The 23,542-nt window shown below is 43.5% G+C and overlaps 1 protein-coding gene across 2 annotated transcripts in view; it reads left to right on the top strand.

Moving 5' to 3' along the window:
• The window catches only part of SH3RF3 (SH3 domain containing ring finger 3), a 316,210-nt gene that overhangs the window by 262,882 nt on the left and 29,786 nt on the right, over positions 1 to 23,542 (top strand). For both annotated transcript variants that reach the window (XM_025215184.1, XM_025215185.1), the window contains one exon: positions 6,368 to 6,699. In XM_025215184.1, coding sequence (XP_025070969.1) covers positions 6,368 to 6,699 — 332 coding nt within the window. The remainder of the gene's footprint in view (positions 1 to 6,367; positions 6,700 to 23,542) is intronic.

The following is a 23,542-nucleotide window of genomic DNA, read 5'->3' as shown; positions in this document are numbered from 1 at the left end:
AAATGGGATGCTGCGGCTAGTAAAGTGAGCAAAAAGCTGGCTTGCATCCATAGATACTTCTCAAGCAAATCCCAAGACGTCATTCTCCCGTTGTACTCGGCCTTGGTGAAGCTGCAGCTGGAGTACTGCATCCAGTTTTGGGCTCCACAATTCAAAAAGGATGTGGAGAAGCTTGAGAGGGTGCAGAGGAGAGCCATGCACATGATCAGAGGTCAGGAAAACAGACCTTATGATGAGAGGCTGAGAGCTATGGGACTCATCAGCCTGGAAAAGCAGAGGCTCAGGGGTGATCTGGTGGCCACCTATAAATTTATCAGGGGTGCTCATCAGGATCTGTTCACCAGAGCACCCCAAGGGATGACAAGATCGAATGGTCACAAACTCCGCTGCGACCGATTCAGGCTGGACATAAGGAAGAACTTCTTTACTGTCCAAGCCCCCAAGGTTTGGAATAGACTGCCATCAGAGGCAGTTCAAGCACCCACTTTGAATGCCTTCAAGATACATTTGGATGCTTATCTTCCTGGGATCCTATGATCCCTGCTGACTTCCTGCCCCTGGGACAGGGGGCTGGACTCGGTGATCCTCTGGGGTCCCTTCCAGCCCAAATGTCTATAAAATCTATGAAATCTATGAACTGTTTGAGCACTCATGGTGCTCAGGACAGGTCCCTGAGGATTGGAAAAGGGCCAGTGTGGTCCCTGTTTTCAAGAAGGGGAGGAAGGAGGATACTGGGTAACTATAGGCCAGTTAGTCTCACCTCTATCCCTGGCAAGACCTTTGAGAAAATTGTTAAGGATCACATTTGTGGGGGACCAGCAGGTAAAATGATGCTAAGGGGCAATCAGCATGGGTTCATAGCAGGCAGATCCTGCCTGACTAACCTGGTTTCATTTTATGACCGGGTCACAAAATGCTTGGATGAAGGAATAGAGGTAGATGTTATTTACTTAGATTTTAAAAAGGCCTTTCACATAGTGTCACACCCAATTCTTATAAATAAACTAAACAGTTGCAATGTAGATTATTACACAGTCCGGTGGGTAGAAAATTGGTTTATGGGACCCACCCAGAGAGTGGTGGTGGATGGGTCGGTTTCTACCTGGAGAAATGTAGACAGCAGAGTCCCCCACGGCTCTGTCCTGAGACCAGTACTATTCAATAACTTCATTAGTAACTTGGACAAGGGAGTAGAAAGCACCTTGTCCGTTTGCTGATGACACTAAACTATGGGGGGAGGTGAACAAATTAGACTGCAGAGGATGAATCCAGAGGCCTACAGAAAAAACCCTATGTGGACTGATTGGGAGACCTGAACCCCTTCAGCCTCCGCAAGAGGAGGCTGAGAGGTGATCTTGTGGCTGCCTACAAACTCATCGGGGGGGGCCAGCAAGAAATAGGGGATACAGTGTTTATCAGGGCGGCTGTCGGGGTGACTAGAAAAAATGGCCACAAACTGGAAGAGAGCAAATTTAGATAGGACATCAGGAAAAAATTATTTACAGTGAGAGTTGCCAAAATATGGAATAAGCTTCCAAGGGAGGTGGTGCTGTTCCCTTCCTTGGAGGTGCTTAAAAGGAGATTGAGCAGACACCTGGCTGTGGTCATCTGACCCCAGCGCTCTTTCCTGCCCAGGGCAGGGAGTTGGACTCGATGATCTAATAGGTCCCTTCCGAACCTAACATATATGGAACTATGGAATTTGAACTGGTTTCCAATCACTTATACTGGTTTATGTGTAACTTCCTAAATATCACCTTTTTGTTTAGTTTAAATGGAGGTAACCTGCCCTCAACTGAGTGCAGAAGCAAGCACACCATATTTCCTCACCACATTCTATCTCATCACCAATAGCGCTATTGCTCTACTTAGCACAAGGGTTGAATATGCATGATTTGAGACAGCACATTAGGCAGTAGTGAAGTGCCTGTTCTAGAGTAGAACAGTCCTAACATGTCATTACATTAAGAATCTGGTAATAGAACCAAGTTGGCATTAGTTTAACATCTGGCAACCTGGTATATATTTGGCTTTCTGGATTTGTGTAAGTGTCTCCTCATGCCTCAGATGTCTGTGCTGCCATTAAGACAGATTCCCTTGAAGCAGAAGTAGGATGTTCTTGCAGGGTAATTTTACCCCAGGTAGAAGCATCAGACCGTCCTTTTCTCACCCCAGTGCAAATCCATGTGGTCATCTCACGCTTTCAAAAGGTTGCTACAGGTATCCCCACATTCACCTTGTCTTCTCTAGGGTTTTAAGACCACACATCAAGTTCCTTCTGACATCTTAGCCTGCAGAGAAGACAGAAGAATTCACAAAATAGGCAACATGTCCTTCTGTGGGCATTTATGAAGTTTTATTGTTTTTTAAATGTAAACTAAAATATAATTTTCCTAGGTAAATAAAAATAAGTTAGCAGAATAGCCAAAATCAGCTTAAAGACTATCCCAGCTCAGCGTTCCTCTCATTGCTATGTAATGGCCACAACAGACTTGTCCTGTGGCTCCACTCCTTACAAAGCTCCTCCATCTAGTCCCGCAGTATGGAGAAACAGCATTATAAGTCAAGTCACATTCTTGTTGGCTCGCAATCTACATGAATAACAAATCAATTTTGTATAAAGCCACTAATATGGGAATGAAAATGAATTATTAGCAGTGTAGAACAAAAATAACCTTCAGTGAACATTGCTAATTAATAGCATGTTCAACACAGCACATTCCAGATCCAAAGATGTAAAAGCAAAGGCAGCTCTTGAGCTTAGATGTTAGCAGTAAACATATGACATTATCAAGTGAAATAAAGGAGTCTCTCTCACAGCTTAGTCAGACCATTTCTTTTGCTGTTTTTTTTGTGCTCTCACCTTCTTTCCTACCTCAAAACGTTGAAGCCTGCATACTAGAATGATATATTTTTCATAGCAAGTGTTGCCCAATGCACAAGACCAAAACAAGGCTGTCACCAGATTGGCCTATGCACAAGTACATTTTATTACATAAAGATCAGGAGGGGACAACCTAGGTTGGAGTAAATCAAAAGTAGCCATTTCTAATATCTGTGTGGAAATGGACTACATCTTTCAATAAGCTGTCAGGTGATCCAGGCAGGGAAAAATAGTGAGGAGAAAAAAAAAAGAGCAGCAGCCTGGAGACTATCTGAATGTATAGGTTTTTCCTCTGTCAAGAGGGTAAGGTCCTAACAAGTTCTAGACTGATAAATGACAGTGTGATGTATTTGCTAAGTGCAACATTACTACAAAGGGACCTGGAAGTTCAAATAGTAGCTGGGGCTAGGTGTCTCCTAGGACGTGTCTAGTTGTAGCACTCCAGATTTCCAGGAAATTTGCAATACTAGAAAATGAGCGTACAGGCATTTTGGCCCCCTTCCTGGAGAGCAGCAAAGTTGCCTCAAAGGCAAGCTCTTTAGCCAGGAGCTGATAATGAGCTGTGCTTTTGCTACCCCCACTTCCTTAGGACTGTGTGGGATGGTTTGCGCCATAGGAAAATATGCCCTGACCCTGAGAGTATTCAAGCCATGGGGAAATGTCCCCTGCCCCTTGCACAGACTTGGGTAACCCTACTGGAAGGGAGGGAGGGAGAGTGGAGGATGGTGAGATACTGGGTAACCTTATGGCCCTTAGAGAAATGTAGTTATTGAAGCTAGTACAAGAAAAGTACTTGGGCCAAAAAACTTCCTGGTTTGAAGTGCTTTTAATTTTTCATTGAAGAACCAGTTTTCTTATGTGAAAAACCCCTTGAATGCCTGTATGCTAGCTTTCTGTGCTAAGAGAAAGGTATTTCTCTTAGCACAAAAATAATACCTATCCATAGCCGAAGCCAGTCTACAAAGGCAGTTAATATCTGATGATTTGAGAGGAAGTAGATACACAAAAAAGTCTTACTATGTTCCTGGTCAGTTGGATAAAACTAATCCATGAGAAAAGACCCCCAGGGGATGATCAATTTATACCTTGAGAATGAAAATCAATGCCTTTTTAAATTTTAGTCTCTCCTAATGCAACAGCAGGGGCTGCTATTTTTATGAATATAAAATACTATTTACATTTTTGCTAGAATTATTTCATTCAATATTATCATGGTCCAGAACACCATAAAAATTCATAAAAAGTACTTCTCCAATAGGGGTTCCTCAGAGAACTAATGAACAGAGCTGGTTGGGAGGCTTCCAATAAAATGTGATTTTGTTGTCAAAAACACCATTATTTTTAAACAAAAACATTTTCAGCTGAACATTTTTAGGTAGGTTTCTTACATTCAGAGTGGAGTAGAAAGAGCAAAACAGAGAAAGAGAGACCACCATCCCAAAATAATTGATAGCCCAGTAAAACAGCTATCAACGTGTAGCCCAGGTTCAAGTCTCCGATTCAGTTATTTGATCCTGTCTCTCCCACATCCTGCGCGATTGCCCTGGATGCTGCCTATTCTAGAGTGGATGGGCATATGAATAGAAGTATATGAGTATTCAGTATGTATATATGTGACCAGCAATATATGAGGGTATATCTGTGTGTGTGTGTGTGTGTGTGTGTGTGTGTGTGTGTACACACACACATATATACACACACATATGCATACATACATATATATATGTGTGTGTGTATATACACATGTGCGTGCACGCACACACACACACATACATATACACACACACACACACGCGCGCGCGTATATATACACACGCGCACACACACATATATTTATATTCAACAGTTTTCAATGTTGTCTGGAGACCTTTAATGTTAAGCCCTCATCATCTTTTTTGACAGGAAATTTTCCAGCCAGACCTACCTCTGAATCTTTTAAGTAAGGGCATTGCCTGATCTCCCACACATTCTAGGACTGCTGTATGCAGGTTATGGCAAAGCCACAAGCAACTGTGGAGGTCAAAGGAGATGTCATTATGGAAATAGGACTGGAGTTTTCTGTTGACCTTTGTGGCACAGCCAGCATGCTGTATAGTTTCCTGGATCCTTGGAGATCTGACACTGATAGTCAGTGCGTTGTAGTTATTGTTAGAGAGATGAACAGTAATTCCCTGGTTCTTGGTGGGGATTAGGAGGAGGTAAAGCAGAGTTCACTCATTTGGGGAAGGGAAAACTTGGTGATCTTGCATAGCCCCTTTAGGAGCATGCTGGCAGAAACAACACTGACTTGAAAGGCTCTTCGGTGAGTTTGTTCTGCTTAATTCATTTTCAACAGCACAATGATATCTTCTGATCATCTTTAAATACTTTTTTTTGTGTTAAGAATGAAGTAATATACAAGATTTTTAAAATCATATTAACAAAATACAGTGTTGGTTTTGATTTAAATGATCTCCTCCTGATTTAGGTGTAACAATGCGGGGAGCTCCAGAAATTATCAGGAAATTAACAGTAACATTATAGTGGGATCCAGGAGGTTTGGAAGACACAGCACACTATCAGCTTGAAATAGGAGCTTATTTTAAAATAGAGCTTATTTTTTGCTTGGAGAGTAAATACAATCACCTCCCTAGACCTAAGTACACAAACAGGTCTAGGGAGGTGATACTTCCCCTTTATGCAGCATTGGTCAGGCTGCATTTGTAGTACTTCATCCAGTTTTGGGCGCCGCACTTCAGGAGGGATGTGGATGGCCTGGAGAGGGTGTGGAGGAGGGCCACTCATCTGGTTAAAGACCTACAGAAAAAACCCTGTGGCCTGATTGGGAGAACTGAACCTCTTCAGCCTCTGCAAGAGGAGGCTGAGAGGTGATCTTGTGGCTGCCTACAAACTCATTGGGGGGGCTCAGCAAGAAATAGGGGATACAGTGTTTACCAGGGCGCCTGTTGGGGTAACTAGAAATAATGGCCACAAACTGGAAGAGAGCAAATTCAGATTGGACATCAGGAAAAAATTATTTACAGTGAGAGTTGCCAAAATATGGAATAAGCTTCCAAGGGAGGTGGTGCTGTCCCCTTCCTTGGAGGTATTTAAAAGGAGATTGGACAGACACCTGGCTGGGGTCATCTGACCCCAGCGCTCTTTCTTGCCCGGGGCAGAGGATCAGACTCGATGATCTAATAGGTCCCTTCCAACCCTAACATCTGTGAAACTATGCAACTATGGATTACTAAGAAGTCAAGAGAGCACTAAGCAGGACATTCACAGGGTGGGGTAGGAGCTGTGACACTTCGTGTTTTATCATATGTATTATAAAGACTCTCAGGACCATATGTTCTGGTGTGATGACAAAGTGTAATTCCCCTTTGGGACCATCTAATAAAAATGGTGTGTTAACAGTACAATTTAAACATAAATAATATCTGTTACTTAACTGTATCGATACTTATCTTTTTTTTCCCTTTGCTTTGTTTCCCCCACTAGCACATCCGTCTGTTCAGGCTCAGGAGAGGCCCACAGCAACAGTTTCACCACTGAGAACGCAGAGCTCTCCATCCCGTCTCCCGGGCACTGTGGTTCGGCCACACTCCATGGTTTCTCCACAGCACATCCACCAGTCCCCTGTCCAAGTCATTCCTGGAGCACAGTGTGCCCGGCCCATCATTCCCCTCACTTCGGCAGCAGCTGCCATTACTCCTCCAAACGTGAGTGCAGCCAACCTGAATGGGGAGGCAGGAACCGGGCCGATCAGCAGCCTGGTAACTTCTAGCCCAACCAACAGTTCCTGTAAAGCCGAAGATAGGAAAAATGAAAAGGTAAGGCCCTTCTCTCATTTAGCTTAGCAGCTGCTGGGAGGGAAGCAGCATGCTTTTTTCTGAAAATATGGAAGCAGAAATCCTTTATCCATGTCAAAAGACCCCCATTCCAGAGTTTCAAAAAGTGTGAAAAAGAGGAATAAATATACCAGAGATGCTGCTGCTTGCCAGGTGTAGAAGCAGAAGCAGCTTTTCTTCATGTACCAGCTGGACTTCCATCTCTAACACTATTTTCAAAATTCCTGTTTTGCATCTGTTCATTGGTTGTATGGCAGGCATTCTGTCCTTGTAGATGAGACCAGAATTTAGCTATTAATCCATTACATTTCTATTTTCTGGTACTTTCAGTGATCGGTGTCTGAGTCTTACAAATTTAAAACAGTGTAGAAACACATTAGAGCAGGGTCTGGGGTTTCACAACCAGATGGCCAAATCAAAAACTATCTGCCTAATCACATGAAAGAAGTTATATGAGGTACAAGTCTGAGGGCTCGTAAGGGAAGCGTAATAAAACACTGACTTGTAAATGGTAGGAGCTGTTTAACAGTTCTGTAAACATCCCGATTTCTTTGATAAAATTGCATTGCCATGGTTCAGTGAAACAGAGAGAACTGGATTAGCTATGACTCATTGCAGTATGTGATTGATACATTGTGGATTCAGGCTCTTAGGAATCAATGTTGGAACCAATACCTCAATGTCTGTGCATGAAACATGTTGGTAATGAAAGCCAGCACAAGTGCTGCTTTAAACATTCTCAGCCTGTTCAACTCTTAATAAATATTTTGCTTCTGCCCAAAGTTTATAGTTTGCTAACAGTTCCCATACAGCAACTCTAAGGGCTATCCTCTGGATACCAGAACAGAGCCTACTCCCTGCTGGATGTAAACTATGGCTTGTATTTGAACAGCATGAGAGGTGGAGAGCTTAGCTTTCCTGGGACTTAAAGAAATTCTTTCTTGTAAGTTCAGTAAGCCTTTCCATAGTGACCGATGTATATGGGGTAAACATTTACTCTGTACACAATAATACTGTGTTCGGAGATCTCCAGTGTGCTGAAGTAAACCTGGTAAATACAACATGCGGTCAGGTTCACAGATAAATACTAGTTTCACAAAGATGAGGAATGTGTGTTTTAAAATCCTCTCCTAATCCTCTCCCTTGAAACTCCTCCTGATGTCTTTCAATAAAGAGAAAAAGGGCACAGAACTTCTGCTCTGGATCTGAATTTATCCTGTTTCCAAAGAATGAATTCCAAACTAATACCAAACACTCTGTGATACATGACAATAGGTGTTACTTGCAAGAAATGTATTTCTTCTGTAAGTTTAGAGCGGCCTGTAGTATATTGGCAAATTCACTGGAATATCTATATATTTGGGAATGTGTTCCTCATCAGGCCTTTGTATAATGGGAGTTTCATACTTCTTTTTAAACTCAGAACAGTATTCCAAGTTTCTGTAAGATTCCATGGTAAAATTACACAGGACAGGCTATACTGTGTTGCTTTCTAAAATATGTGTACATTTGTCCAAACAAATATTTTAAAGATATTGAATTTGGATAAAGGAAAATAGAAGCCATGATGCTTGGATCTGCATGGACTATGCGTAGTAGGGTAACTATATATTCCTGTAATGCAAAATGTTGCTGAAAAATTATATGCTCTCTTTGAACTGCCTGAAAGGGGAAACAATAATTACAATGATATTCTGAAATCTGTGGGGCCTGCTCTTCTCCTGCCGTGTGTTTGTGGCCGGGGAGTTACATGCACATAACTGTCCTGTGCTTTGAGCAATAGGCCCCTCTATCTACTCATATTGTCTTTCATTCTTATCTCACAAAAAGCTCTGATGTTATAATTTTCTTCCTTTTTTTAGAAGTGACCCTGGATGTGTCTATAGCCCAAACCTATTCTCTGCACAGAATCATATCTAAATATCATTTTTAAAATGTGTTTGGGATTTGTGGCGGGTGCCAGACATAAGGCTGCAAGATACTAAAAAAGGGTTTGAGCCACAAAGCTGACATGCAGATCTGGATTCACATCTCAGCATTTTTCATCATAAAGTTGGGCATTTCTTTATTTTAAAGAGAGAATTCAGCCATAATGCTCAGATGCAAGAGCAGCCCCACACTCCCTCCAAATTCAGCAGCCTTTAGTTGTAGATTTTCATTTTGAGCCATAGTCATTAGGGCTAGGGACAGAAGTTACACATAAACCGGTTTAAGTGATCAAAAAATGGTTTAAACCTGTGTCGCAGGGCACCTTGGTGCCCTGCTCCTAGAGAGTGGAAACTGCCAGGGAGAGAGCCCTGGCAGGACATAACAAGCACAGCTGTGGGTTGCCCAGGGCAACCAGGAAGTCAGCTGACCAGAAGGGGGCAGGGCCTGGCCCTCATAAAGCCCAGGGCTGAGGCCAAGCTGGCAGTTCCCTGCCAGCAGCCGAAGGGGCAGGAGCTCCCTCAGCCAGGATGTGGAAAAAAGCCTGATCGCAAGTACAGCTCATGATAGCTCTGGAGGCTTGAGCAATGATGCTAAGTTATAGCCAGGCGACTTCTGTGGTTATAGCCAGGTGGCTTATAGATATGTTGTAGCCTAGGGGCTTGTGGTTTTGTTGTTGTTGTTTATCACACCGGTGGCTAGGGTGAGGCTATAAGGGGTTGGTGGGGAAGCGCCTGAGGAGGGTGCAGCGTACTCATTGGGGACTCGCAACGAAGGGTGAGGACCCCAGCGCCAGAGCAGGCGCAGCATACTCAGGGGGAACCCTGGCGCCAGTGAGGGCGCAGTATTATTAGGAAGCCCAGCGTGGGCACAGCAAGCCCCAGCGAGGGGGCAGTATTACTAGGGAGCCTAGCGTGGGCACAGCAAGCCCCAGCGAGGGGGCAGTATTATTAGGAAGCCCCAGGGCGGGTGCGGCAAGCCCTGAGGAAGGCCTAGTGCTGCAGTAAACCCCGAAGAAGGGCGGTGTACTGCAGTGAACCCTGAGAGAGAGAGGGGGTAGTGGTGCGGTGAGCCCTGGAGAGCGGGGGTAGCAGTGCGGTTGGGCCTGAGAGACGGGTGGCTCGACGAGAAGTCCCAGAGGGGGTGCAGAAGGCCCCAGGAAAGGGGCGACATTGCAGGGAAGGCCCCGTGTGGGCTCGGAGAGCCCAAGAGGGGTCAGCACAACAGAAGGCCCGAGAGATGGGCAGGAATATAGACAGAGAGACACACCAACGTCTATCCCATCTGCGAGGCTTGGGGCATGGTGTAAGGGGTGGTTGGAGCCACGCATAGCCCATAAGGCTAGGGTGCCTGGGAAGCACCCATCATACAGGGAGACCCCTTGTGGGTCCGGGAAAACACGGGGACAGAGGTCCCAGCTAACCGTGCCCAAGGAGACGTGAGGCAGCCTCCCAACTTTACCTAAACATCAAAGACGTGGCAGGCAAGAATCTGAGGGTGCCCTTGGGCCGACTTGGCACGGAGAGGGGGCCTTAAGGAGATCACGGCCCTCCTGGAGAACCCCGCCGTGACACCTGTAACAGAACTGAAGCTCAGTGTGCATAAACCAGCTTGAAAATGGCTGAAACTAATTTAAGACAAACCTGGTTGAATGTAGTATCAGGCTTATCTGATTTGTGTCAACCCGGTTTATGAAACTTCTGTCCCAGACTCCTTCCTGGTTCAGGTTAAATCACAGTCTCCCAATATCCCAGCATGCTTTCTAGCCCTGGGCTAGACTGTGCTGTCTGCTCTAGAGACCAGGGCAGGCCCTGCCCCTCTGCTCCCTAACAGGAGCAATGAGGGCTGACTGACAAGGTTGTGGGAAGCAAGCCCAGCTGGGGATGCATCTTTCTCCATAGTGCTGCCATCCAGCCAGGTGTCACCCATTTTGTATTCTTCATTATTCTTCCCAAGCTGTAACACCTTGCATTTGTCAGCATTAAACTTCATCCCGTTAGCTCCAGCCCAGCTTCGCAGTCTGTCAAGATCCTTCTGTGCTTCTGTCCTCTGACATATTCGTGATGCTTCCTGGTTTAGTGTCATTGGCAAACTTGCTCAAGAAGTTCTTAATTCCAGCATCCAAATGATTAATAAACACATTGAACTTGAAGGCCTGGAGACAGGAACTCCCGGAAATATCAACACAATAAATATTTCAGGGAGGAAAACAAAAAGTAGACTCAAACTGTGCTGTTTTAGGGTAGAGTTAATGTTTGAATTTTCTTCAGCTGCTGAACTAATTGAATTTTGACCTTTTAACAGGCTATGTAACCATGAAAGATTTGAAAAATTAAAATGTGTTAAACTTTCTGAATACCCCATTTGGAGAGCTGAGAGGGCTATAGAATGGAATTAAAGCCCCGTGTTGTGAAGCCAAAGGCCCTTAGCTCGTCAGTCGGGATGGGTGTCACCTAGGTTCTAGTGGCAGAACGTGGCTGAGATCATGTAATTATAGCATGGCCTCTGGTTCCATCTCACCCCAATTATTGCCATTGTAACTTCTGCTACACAAAACGTTTGGTACCTCTGATAAAACCACTTGCTTGAATGAACGAATGCATTTCTTATTAAACGTGCTCCTCGTTACATTAATCAAATCAAGCAAATCACTCTGGGTAGCTTGACCACTCTAATTAAACTTTTTGTAAAAATCCACTGATTTGGCTTTCGATGAGAATTTTGATTAAACTCCAAAATGTCTGGCACAGTGTTTGCTAAAGTGGAAGATAAGTGATTGCTCTTGTGAGAAGCCTGTTAATTCATCATGAATTTCACTGGCTCTTTTTTTTAATAGCTGGAATGTGCAAAAATGTTTGAAAACTGGCAACACAGAATTATGCAGTTGCTCTAAATGTGCAGAAAAAAAATCTATAGCTTTAAAATATGGCAAAACCAACAAATGAGTTCCTAGAATTTCTACAGAAGCTGGGTAATGTATTAAACAAAACATAGCAGTGGGGAAAATTTATCATGTTTCTGTTTATTAACGTGGAAATAACAAGAGCCAGATTTTCAAAACGGGCCTTGATTGGGTACCTGTTGTTCTGCATGTGCAAATCAAGTAGTTAAATATTTGTCCATGATTTGTTCTTGCCAGTATCATTTGCTTGTCCAAATAGAGGTTGTTCTTCACAAAAACAACTGCAAATTTGGAGATTGGATAGAGAAGTCCCCTTGGAAATTTGGCTCAATAAACAATGAGACTGTGGTGCATTGTCTTTTTCCATATTTCACAGTAAAAATCTTTATCCAGATTGCCTGCTAAAACACTGGCTCTAGCTGCCAAGGCTGATTTCTTCAGTGTGTAGTGCTAAAATTATGTGTAAAAGACCAGATCCCAGTAGGTGCAGCACAGCTTTAGCTCCTATTTCCTTAGTTTTCACAGGTACATCACTGCTTTTTCTTATATGAAACTTGTTCAAAAGTGAAAAGGTTTTTTATTACTTCACATCTTCTAAAAGAAAAAAAACCTTGAATTCTGTATTTAAAAACTGTAAGGTCATTCTAAAGCAGAAGTGCTGGGCATAGTCAGTTCCTGCTGGCTTAGATGTAAAATGACAAAAAAGTAGTGATCACTTTGGGATAGGTAAAAGTAAAGGAAACTAAGGACTTAGTCACTGGGAGCAGAAGATACCATAGTAGCTCATAGAATCAGATGTTCAGTATGGGTGACCCTAAATTTTTGCAAGAGGAATGTATTATTCCTAGTAGATATGAAGGGATTGTTTATGTTGGAACAGGCTCTCCTAAAAAGAAATTACAGAACAAATACTAAAATTGGAAGAACAACAAGAAGGCAGACCAAATTCAAGAATAAACGACACAAATGCAGAACCTGTCAGTTCTCCCTGCATTCATGTAAGTTCCTTAAATGCAGAAAATACTAGAAGCACCATGTTCAAGCTTTGCATTAAGAAAGGTAAAAAGTAAGTTCTGTTAGTCTGATTAGTTCTGGCATTTTGTGGACATGTGGAGCGGTTATGAAGGCATTAGTAATGACATGTTAAATCATGTTCCGAGTTGGATTTGATTTCTTTTGTAATGTGTGATGGTTTAGTGCATTCTGCTGCTGGAGGTTTTATCTGAAAAATGTAGGCCAATTCTGTAAAGAATAAGTACTGTTAAAGATCCATTTCCTTTCAGCAAAACAGAGAGCTGTAGTTACCACCAAATGATGCACTGTCTTCCACATGCCAGAAGGCTGATCTTGGCTCTGCAACCTTCAAGTGATTCACCAGAAACCTGGCTAGCACTTAGGAGCCTCTCTTTTTGGTTGTGTGGGTTCAGGCCACAAAGTGCTGATTTGGGGTAGAGACTTCATGCTTAAAATCTCTCCAGCGCCTTCTCCTCCATCATTCATGCTCAATTCAAAGTGACAAAAAATTGGCAACCCACTGAGGAATATTTTAGGGCTGGCAAATAACCTAGCCAAAAGCATGAACCCCAGCTGTCAAAACATAGCAACTTCAGTCTTACAATAAAACAGATACATTTTTGACTGGCTGAGTATTCTTTTCGCTTAGATCAAGAGCAATGTGCCATTGATCAAAATTTCTTTTTCTTCTTCCTATTTTTGATGTTAGGAATGCTTTCATATTCTCCATAGGTATATCAAGCTTGACTTTGCTGCCAAGCAGCCTCTGAAAGCCCCATTTTTTCCCCTACATTGCTATCACAGGATCCCTCAAGTGCCCACAATGAAGTTATCCTAATTTCATTGCTAGCGGCCCTGTGCTGTATTTTGCAGTGATAAGGGGAGATGAGGCCAAAGACATCGTGAATGAAGAATGCTTGGCTTTGAGATAAAATTCATTGTATCCGCTAACTTGAGATGAGATCATAAATGCCAAGGCACAGCATTCTGCTGGCACCTAGGAAGCCTGATTTTATAATACAGGACTCAGGGTGTCTACTAAATCCTGGCTGGGGTGGAAAATTAAACTGACAAAAGAGAGGATACATGAGGGAGCACTAGAGACAGAGGGGGAAGCACTGAGAGCATTATGTGAAAAACACAGTATTAGCGTTCATGTGAGGTGCATCAGAAAAGTTGCAATCTGGGCCAAGGAGTGCAGGGGATGCAGCAAGCAAGCACCCAAATCAGTGAAACTTAGGTACTCCAAGGCCAACCATGCATAAAGCTGTACCACCGGTGCAGCTTGGGGTGTGTTGCAAAATGACCCTTATTAAAGGAATATCAGTGCAAGGGGGCATGTTGCTGGTGTGAGTGGCAAAAGGCATAAATTAGGATGGTGCTCCCTTCCTGTGCACCCAAAAGGATGCTCACATCATAGCAGCCAACAGCACAATTGTGCCACATAGTTGACTAGAACGATATAAAAACAGGATCAGTACCATTGCCATCCTGTCCTCCTGTTTATACTGCCTCCCAAACAGATTCCCAGTCCCAGATTTCAGCATCCTAATCTGCCAGCCCATCATAGGTTCAGGACTGTCCTTTGTCCAGCTGAAGAGGATGGTGTAAGCAGACTTCCCCCTGGCTGCTAAGACCATTGAGCTCACAGTTCCATACATAAAAGAAGCTCTGTACTGGCATCACTCTCTGCCTTGTATTAGCAGTGCTCAGAGCTGATAGTTGACCAGTGATCCTGGTTTTCTCTGATTTATAGAAATCCCTAATTTTCAGGTTAAAAAAAGTAACCCAAAAGCCATGTATTTCCATGGTTAAAATGAAACACCACTAATACATAGACATATATGTGTGTGTGTAGATAGATGGATAGCGGTGTTTCATTTTGATCATGGAATGGTGTGGATTTTGGGTTACTTTTTTAACCCAAAAATTGGAGATTTTTTTTTTTTATCAGAGAAAACCAGGATCCTTATAGATGACATAGAATTATCCCCATCCTCAAAGAGTAATAGTCAAAAAGCTTCCAGATGAAAACATCCAATAGCAGAAAACAGTAATAACACCACACAGTGTAAAAGCATCAAATCTGATTCTGGAAAATGATATTTTTTTTTTAACCATGGCAGCACTGCTGGCTCCACAATCACCTCACGTATCCACAGGATGTCAAAACAAATTAGCTTTGTTTATTGGTTTGCATGCTATGGACACATGAGCCAGCATATCTTGAATGGGGAAGAGACAAGACAGAGCAGGGGATGGTGACTGATGTACAGCAAGTATTCCGTATGGCATAACAAGTGCACTGGGATGTACACAGTTTCTGGTATCAAGTTTGAAGTTTACTTTGCTGTCAAAATTGGTTGCAATCAGCTTCTCAATGGCCATATTTCATCCACTGGTCATAGAGATATTGGTATGTTTTCCTAGTGTGCTTTTCAGTACCTCAGAATACAGGCAGTCCTCGGACTTAGGACACAATGGTTCCTGAAAACCGCGTCTTAAGTGGAAATGTTGTAAATTGGAACCAATTTTCCCATAGGAAACAATGTTATAAATGGGGAATCGGTTCCTGAACCAAGGCCCAATACCCTATTTTTACCAAAAATAACCAAGAATTTTGTACTAAATTATAGATGAGTAATATAGCTACATTAATGTATGTATATTGTAAATAGCAATCATATTGATTTGGAAGGACTTCTTTGAGGTGGCTTTGCTGGACTTTTTGAAGGGCTCTTGGCTGAACTTCTTGAAGGGTTTTTAGCTGGAGTCTTCTCAGGAGCCTTGGCTGCAGGTTTTTCTGTAGTTTTGTTTGCTTTTTTAAAGAAAGTGTCCAAGGAAGTTTGGACAGATGTTCTCCAGGGAGATGGGCAATGCAGCAAACTTGTTCACTGGCGTGGCATCACATCAGATCAAGTGTTGTAAAGTTGAAACTGATGTCAGAAAGATGAAACGGTGTCAATTTATAAACGTTGTAAGTGCAAAACGTAACTCGAAACGTTGTAAGTCGAGGACTGCCTGTACACGGGTTAAAACATCAGCGATCACTCCAGACATAAAAAGGTTACATAAACACTGCTAGAAGAGTTATACAAATCGACTGAAAATGCACTTTCTGTCAGAAGAAAAATATCTGTCTTGGGAGAGCAGCATTTCGCAACACACCACACAATATTGGCAACATTTCTCTAGTTATGTCATGTCATTTGAAGGCATTACTGAATTACAGTAGAGGGAGAGTTAGTATACATTTTTGTGTGTGATAGAGCTTTTCTAATTTTATTTTGTAATAGCAATAAGATTACAAATCCTTTAGCTATCATTCCTCCAAATGGTAACATCTCTCTGGGGGCAAACTGATATTTGTATTTGTTTGATGTGATGTCTTTGTGTTTAGTAATTCCTTCTGGACCAAGTCATAATCTGTCATATGGTACATTTGAATATAACCAGTGAGCCTAATTCATTATTAGTCCCACAGTGGGATTTATTTTACCATTCCCTACATATTCTTTACTTTCCTTGCCACTCATCACATGAGTGAAGTTGTTAACAACATCTCTGGCCTTATTCAAAGCCCACTGAAGTCAGTGGAAAGATTGTGACTAACTTCAGTAGGTTTTGGATGAGGTTCTTGGGGTTACTTTTTGCAACTTTGACCCAGGCTAAAATCTTTTACCCTGAGCAGTGCTACAGAAATCCCTCTAACTGTTGGATTCTATGTGAGCTGCTTCTCAGTACACGTACAGTACACAAGGATTTAAGACTCATACTGAGCAATAGTGTAACTAGAGGTTAGCGAGTGTAGCACCAGCCCTGGATGCCAATTTAGAGGGGGCACCAGAATGGCGGCTGTCAGAGAGCCCACGTTCCCAGGGCTGCTGGAACAGATGTGCAATGAGGCTCTCTGTTGGCAGTAACCAACAGAGAGCAGTAAGTAAGATTCACTTGGCACATATTTCCCCCTCCCTGGTTCTCTAGCAGTCCGCATAGTACCTTGCCCAATTGTGCCCAAAGTACACTTTAACTAAAGTTCGTTGAACAAGCTTTAGTTCAAGCACCCCCACCACCATTTTTAAGCACAGGGGCACTGGTACACACGAGTAGTTAGGTCCAACTGATAGAGAGCGCATGGGTAGAGAGCATATTCTGGGGAGAAGATAATTTTAAGGAATCTAAAAAGTATACTGGGGGAAAAAAATGTACAAGCGACCCTCGCCATTTGCGGGGGATACGTTCTCATATCCCCCACGAACGGCGAAATCCGTGAATAAGGCACTGTGTTCATGAAAGCAGTGCCCCCGGTGGCTGGTGGGGGTGCACAGCTCTGGTGACGGCGGCAGGAGCGCAGCAGCAGCAAGCGCGGAGCTCCCGAGGAGCTCCTGTAAGTGTATAAAGTGTACTGTATTTAAAATGCGGGTTCAGCATCCACAAATATTTGAAACTGCGAATGCCGAACTAGCGAATAGCAAGGGTTTCCTGTAGTTCATAAGGACAGTGAGTGGTTGACTATTTAAAAACTGGTTAAATATAAAACCAGAGACTGCCTGATTGTTGCATTATGCTACGTTTAAATATACTTCGATAAGATAAATATTCACTGATCTGCTTTACTGAGGAACATTAAGACTGTAGAAATTAAAATATAGACCATAAATCAGTAGTCACTATGGGTGCCGGTACACAAGCACAGAGGCTGCTCCAACACCCTATGAGTCTGCTAGAGCATGGCAATTTCCGTGCTCCAGCAGCCTCCCACATCTCTTGTATAAGCACCCCTGCACTTAAAAATGGTGGCAGGGGCACTTTAACTAAAGTTCATGGAGCAAGCTTTAGTTCAAGTACCCCCATCACCATTATTAAGCGCAGGGGCACTGATACACATGACACTGCAGTGCTTTAAGTAGAGCAGCTCTAGGAGCCGCTCTAATTAAAGCACCACTTCCCCACCTGTGGAGCACATGTAAAAGTGCCCTATACTCAGCATGCTAACAACAGGCTGGCATCAAAACTCACTGGCACTGAACTAAAGTCAATTGCTCCAATATGTTTTCCTGATATATGTTAATAGCATTGTAGCAGGGCACTAAGGTGCCTGCTACTTGGAGAGCAGTGATAACTACCCAGGTGCAGGTTGCTAGGGTACCCAGAGGGAGCTAGTGCCCCACCCCTGCCAGCGGTCAGCTGACCGGAAGGGGCAGGGCCTGGCTCCCATATAAGTTCCAGGCCGGAGGCCCTCAGGCAGTTCCCTGCTGGCCACCAAGGGGGAAGGAGCTCTGCCTGAGTGAGTAAAGAGGAGAGGCCAGACGGCATGAGCAGCTCCTGAGACTGGTGAGGGATGGAGCAACCCTGGAGTGGCTCGAATGATGTTTTAGCCGGATGGCTTGAGTTTGTTATAGCCCAGGGGCTTGTGTTTTGGTTTACTGTTTAACCAGTGGCTTGGGAGAGGCTGTAAGGGGATGGAGGAGGCCTCATAGGGGACCCGCAGCAGCATGGAGACCCCAGCCCCAGAGAGGGAGCAGCAAGAAGCCCCAGAGAGGGGGCAGCGATTGACAAGCGCCAGTGAGGCACAGTGTGAGACAAGGCTACGGAGAGCCCAAGTGCCAGAGAGGGCGCAGAACAAGACCGCTGCAGAGAACCCGAGTGCCAATGAGACAGTGCGAGACCGAAGAACGTCAGTTCCATCAGCGAGGCTTGGGGCGTGGTAAAGGGGTGGTTGGAGCCACGCATAGCCCATAAGGCTGGGGTGCACAGTAACACCCATTACAGAACAGGGCCAGTGTACAGCAGGAAACCGTGTCCAAGAGGATGGAATGGCAGCCTCCCTATTATATATTTAACATCTAAGACATGGCGGGCGAGATTTGAGGATGCTTTTAGGTTAACTTGGCATGGTAAGGGGGGCGGTAGGGGAGATCACGGCCACCCCTAGGACGCTGCGCCATTACAACCATGAATGGAATATACCATGAACGCATTTTAAAATAATGATAAATATAAAGTGAAACTGGTAACTTCAGGACTGCGTGTTTTTTCCCTTGCCAGAGTTTCATGGCTTTTATTCATGTCTAAAGCTTGCAGGGAGCAAATCCCACAAATCATTTCACATATTGGTGGTGTCATTTGCTGTGGCAGAGAGACCCAAGGCTTAGGACATAACTGGCATGTGAAAAGAGGAACTGATTTTTCAAACTTGTATGTTAGATTTGAAGTCTAAGCACAAGTACTTTTAGAGGCAAGTTTAGGACCAACCTGGCTAGGAAACATACTACTGATCAGAAGAAAGAAGCAGTATGAAGAACTGGCCCAGATCAAGGCTATCATAGAAATGTCAGGCTGGAATGGACCTCAAGAGATCCTCTCGTCTTTCCCCGTACACTGAGGTAAAATCAAATGTATTTAGAACAGTCCTTATTTAGTTTAAATTGTTCTTAAAAACCTAGGTTCTGTGACATATCTCTAACTAGCCTGGTCCAGTATTTCATCACCTTAAGAGTGAGAACATTTTTCCTAGTATCCAGTCTTTACTAAAAGTTACACTGATTTTTCTTGTCTTACCCCCAATGAGCATGGAGAAATAAATGATTATTCTTCATCGCAAACTTCCATAAATCCTGTTATCTTGTCTCTCTTTACTCTTTTCTAGTCTAAACAAAGCCAGTTCTTTCAACCTTTCCCTGTAGGTTGTGTTTTCTAAACCTCTTATCATTCTTATTACTCTCTTCTGGACTCTTTCCAAGTTGTCTATATATTTCTTAAAGCTGTGTCCAAAATTGGACACTACTTCAGCTAAGGCCTCATCAATGCTGAATGACTATCTCCTTGTGTCTTAGAGACAAGACTCCTGTTAATACATCCTAGAATGAGATTTGTCTTTTTTGCAAGAGCATCACGCTGTTGGCTGATATCCAGGCTGTGATCACTATAATCCCCAGATTCTTTTTTTGCTATATTGTTGCCAAGTCCATTATTCTTTGTTTTGTATTTGTTCATTTGATTTCTTCTTTCCAAATGCATTGCTTTGTACTTGTTGATTTCAGACCATTTCTCCAATTTACCAAGATTATTTTGAATTCAGGCCCAGAAAAACCCTTATAGAACCCCATTTGAAAAATCATCCTTGTTTGACAGTGAACAGTTGACAGACACACACGCATGCTCATATGCCACCAAGTGACTTCTGTAAATAATATCATTTGCCCATCTGTGGTTCATGTCCTTGTACTTTTTCTAATGTTCCACCATGAAAATAAAATCCCAAACAACTGTCTGTTTCTTACCTGTGAGGGAGAGGATGAAAAAACAAGCTTGTGACAGATGCTAGTCAGGATGCTTTATGCACTGCTGGAAGGTGCTCTCATATTATAGTTATGAGTATAGTATGGCGTCTTGAATGGAATGCATAACTATTTATTTCAGGATGTTGACACCTTACTATTATATCCAGTTAAAGCAACAAAGAAATTTAAAATTACCGTATTTTCTTAAATACAAAGTAGACATATGTTTTGGGGAAGGCAGAATGAAGAAAAAAAGATTATTCCAGAGTAATGGCTGCACAGAGCAGGGGCAGAGCCTAATCCTCAGCTGACTCACCTTCCCTTTCCTGCTTAACTATATGCTGAAACCCTAGCTGCTCCTGAAGACATGTCTCCATGGACACATCTATGAGTTGGAAAAGAGTAGTACTGTGAAACAGGAGAAAAGAGACCAGAAGCAACTAGCAGACAGCAAAATTGCCCTACAAAACATTAGCTTAGTGGAACATCGAAATCATTAAAAAGTAGGCACAGTTGTTAGCACCCGTGCAGTGAAGAACAATGAGCCATTCAGTCAAATGACTCCCTTACCTGCCTGAATAGTTATGCTACAACTGCTACACTGTGAAGCAGGAATCAAACAGGGGTGCTTCTGTTCCTGGTAAAAAGTCATCTTCCCCACTTAAGATGTACCCCAATTTTGGGGAGCTGATATCGTGGGGAAAGACACACACGGTATGCATTTAAATATGGTAATCATTACCAAAAATAGGGTAAAATATATTCCTGATTAAGAACAAGTATTTGCACTTGTGCTGGGGAACTAAAATGTAGTGGATAAAGCCAGTCATTCTTTCTGGATTATAGTTTCAGGTGATCAGAGGGAAATCTCCCCCTGCTACCTGACTATAGTAAAGGGGTTTTTAACTTCCTCTGTAGTGGGCAGATTTGTAGGCAGAATATTATGTTAAAGCTGTCTTTTCTATTCCAGTGTGGAAGTGATTCTTTTTCTTACATGGCTTGTATTATTGTATGATATGCATTATATAATAAAACATTCATGGCAGCATTTAGATTTATAGTTGTGGCATGTTAAAAAATCAGTTTCTGTTATTAGGTGAAATGATCAAAGCTTGCGTTCACTTCGCCTTGATCATTGACAGAGTAGCCTAATCTGCAAATAAAAAGAAGAGAGGCTGTGAGGGCAGTGGATGGTCACATTATTAATCATGGGTTTCATGGTAGCTAATAGGCCAGGGGTCAGCAACCCCAGCACACGTGCCAAGCATGGCACACAAGGCCATTTTGCTCAGCACACCACCGCCAGCCCAAGCTCTAAGCAGCTGCTGCCAGCCACAGAGCCCAAGCTGCTCCCAGCACGTGTCTGGGTGGCTGTAAGCCCTGCTGTAAGCAGACCGGGCTCTGTGGGCCGGCTGCAAACAGCTGCTCCGGGCTCTGGCATGTCAGCACTCTGGCACCTTCCAAGGTAAAAATTGTGTGTTTTTTCAAAACATTGCCTACCCCTGATCTAGGCACTCCAACCAAGTGTTGTTGCCCCATGGTACAAGGGAGACATTATGCAGAAAGTGATGGATTATATTCTGCAGCCCAGAGTGCTTGGAGCCTGCATGTCAGGAATAGCTAATGTAGGCTAACATGGGAAGGACTGGAGGTAGGGCTTGAGGAAAAGTTGCACAATAATGTGAACAAAGTTAAATACAAAAGGTTCAGAAAAACAAAGTTATTAGCTCACCACATGCCCTATTAGCCCAGAAGCACTCAGAGGAGCCCTCCAGACATTACACTTATTGCACAATTAATGTGCAACAGGCTATATGTTCAAGCAATTTTTCATACAGTAAAAATGTTAAACCAGCCACAAAGGTGTTAGTCATTAACTGTGAAAAATCTTCAGGGCTGGCTTGTATTGTATTTTGTATCAACATGTGGTGTGCTAGTTTAAAGAGAGTCATTTCCTAGCACTGGGCTGCCCCTACGCCCTTCAAACTTTATGGTGCAGAAAGAGCCTCTCATCAGAGACCAGCTCCTTGGTGCAGAACTGTCTATGAACCCTTTATGGCAAATGGGGAGCCCAGACTAGGGAGCTGATCTCCCATGCAGGGCTCCCTTTGCGAATTTAAAGGGGTGCATGCATCCCAGGACCTGTGAGTGGCCCCCTGGTCCTGGGCTGCACAAGTGCCCTTTAAATGTCTGCTTGTGCAGGGAACCCAGGGCTGCTGAGCCTTCCCCCAACCCTGGGTTCCCTATGTGGCAGCAGATGCAGGATGAAGTCTGAGGAATTTTGCCTCAGGTCCCAAAAATAATGAGTCCCTAGATCCTATCTGCCATTCAACATCTGGAGGAGGCATGAGAAGTTGCACCTAAACTCAAGAGTTGAGAATGAGGGAACATAAGAAACTTATTCTTCATAAGAAGCCTAAACAGGGCATGAAAATATTATTTTCAATCCAGAAAATAGTGTTTATTAACTCTGTTGCTTTGACATTTTTATATTCAGGGGTAATATTGGGGATAAAATTAAATTCAGTTTTTCAGCTCTCCTTTATGGTGTAGTACGGACCCTTACAAATTACTCAAGGGGTTAAGTAGTTTCTGGTAAGCCTTTGACCTTGGCAAAATCCAAACACCTTATTGGCCATCATAAAACAAGTGTCAGAAGAGTCATTTGGAAGGAAAAGATGTGTTGGTCACTTTTTCAAGAAAATAAAGCCCTTTACGTATGGCACCACCGTCTCTTGCAGAGATGTGAACATGGTAGCCACTTTCTATGCAGCCTTTTACCAGGTTGGTGAGGAATAGTCCCTTTATTTTAAGCATTTACATAGTAAATTGGTTCCTACAATTATTAAAGAATTTAACCTCTCTTGGCATTTCAAGAGCAAATCACAGGGCATTGCCCAGCAATGTATTGGCATCTTAGATGCCTGCAGCAGTGCTTGCAGCAGAGGTGCAGCATAGCTGCTCTGAACGAGAAGCTTGTGTACAACAACGGCTGGCTTCACCTCAGTGCTCTTGGCAACACCTCTGTCCTGCTGCTGCTCTTTCAAGAACAGCAAGACCTCCAGGGATACAAAACACCTTTGATAGCTTAAAACCTAAAATACTGAGTGAAATCCAATTTCTCTTTATTCCTACAACAGAAGCCAAGGGCTGAACAAATTGGTACGTCTCTTCTTCAGGCTAATGAACTATCGCTTTGTTGGTCTTATTTCAAAATACAGTATCAGTATGCAAAATGTATGTACTTAGACTGGGGCGGGGGCATTTGTTTTGGTCAGAGGGCCACTTACTGAGTTTTGGTGAGCTGTTAAGAGCCCATGTCTGGCCTTGGCCAGCATACCAGCACAGCTACAGCCACCCAAGTACTGCTCCACTCCCCCTGTCTCCAGCAGCTCCTCCTCCTCCTGCCCCTGCTGCACCGCTCCTGGCAGGAGGCAGCACAGGGAAGCCATGGGGATTACGCTTTCGAGCTCAAAACAGCGAAATTGAAATGAAACAAAAAGCATCAAAACAGCTTTGAAACAAAATGTGGGCATTCAAAATGTTTTGAAATGTTTCGAGTTTCAAAGCAGCCTGGTTGTGGGAGGCAGGAGAGAGCCAGGGCTGTGCTCTGAGTGGCTCTGCAACCCCATGTAGCTCAGCCGGGCGGGGAGCGCAGCCCTGGCTCTCCCCGTCTCCTGCCACCGGGATGAGCTCCATG

The sequence above is a fragment of the Alligator sinensis genome, unplaced genomic scaffold, assembly GCF_000455745.1.
Source record: "Alligator sinensis unplaced genomic scaffold, ASM45574v1 scaffold1463_1, whole genome shotgun sequence".
NCBI lineage: Eukaryota > Metazoa > Chordata > Crocodylia > Alligatoridae > Alligator > Alligator sinensis.
This window is presented reverse-complemented; position numbering and strand designations above follow the sequence as displayed.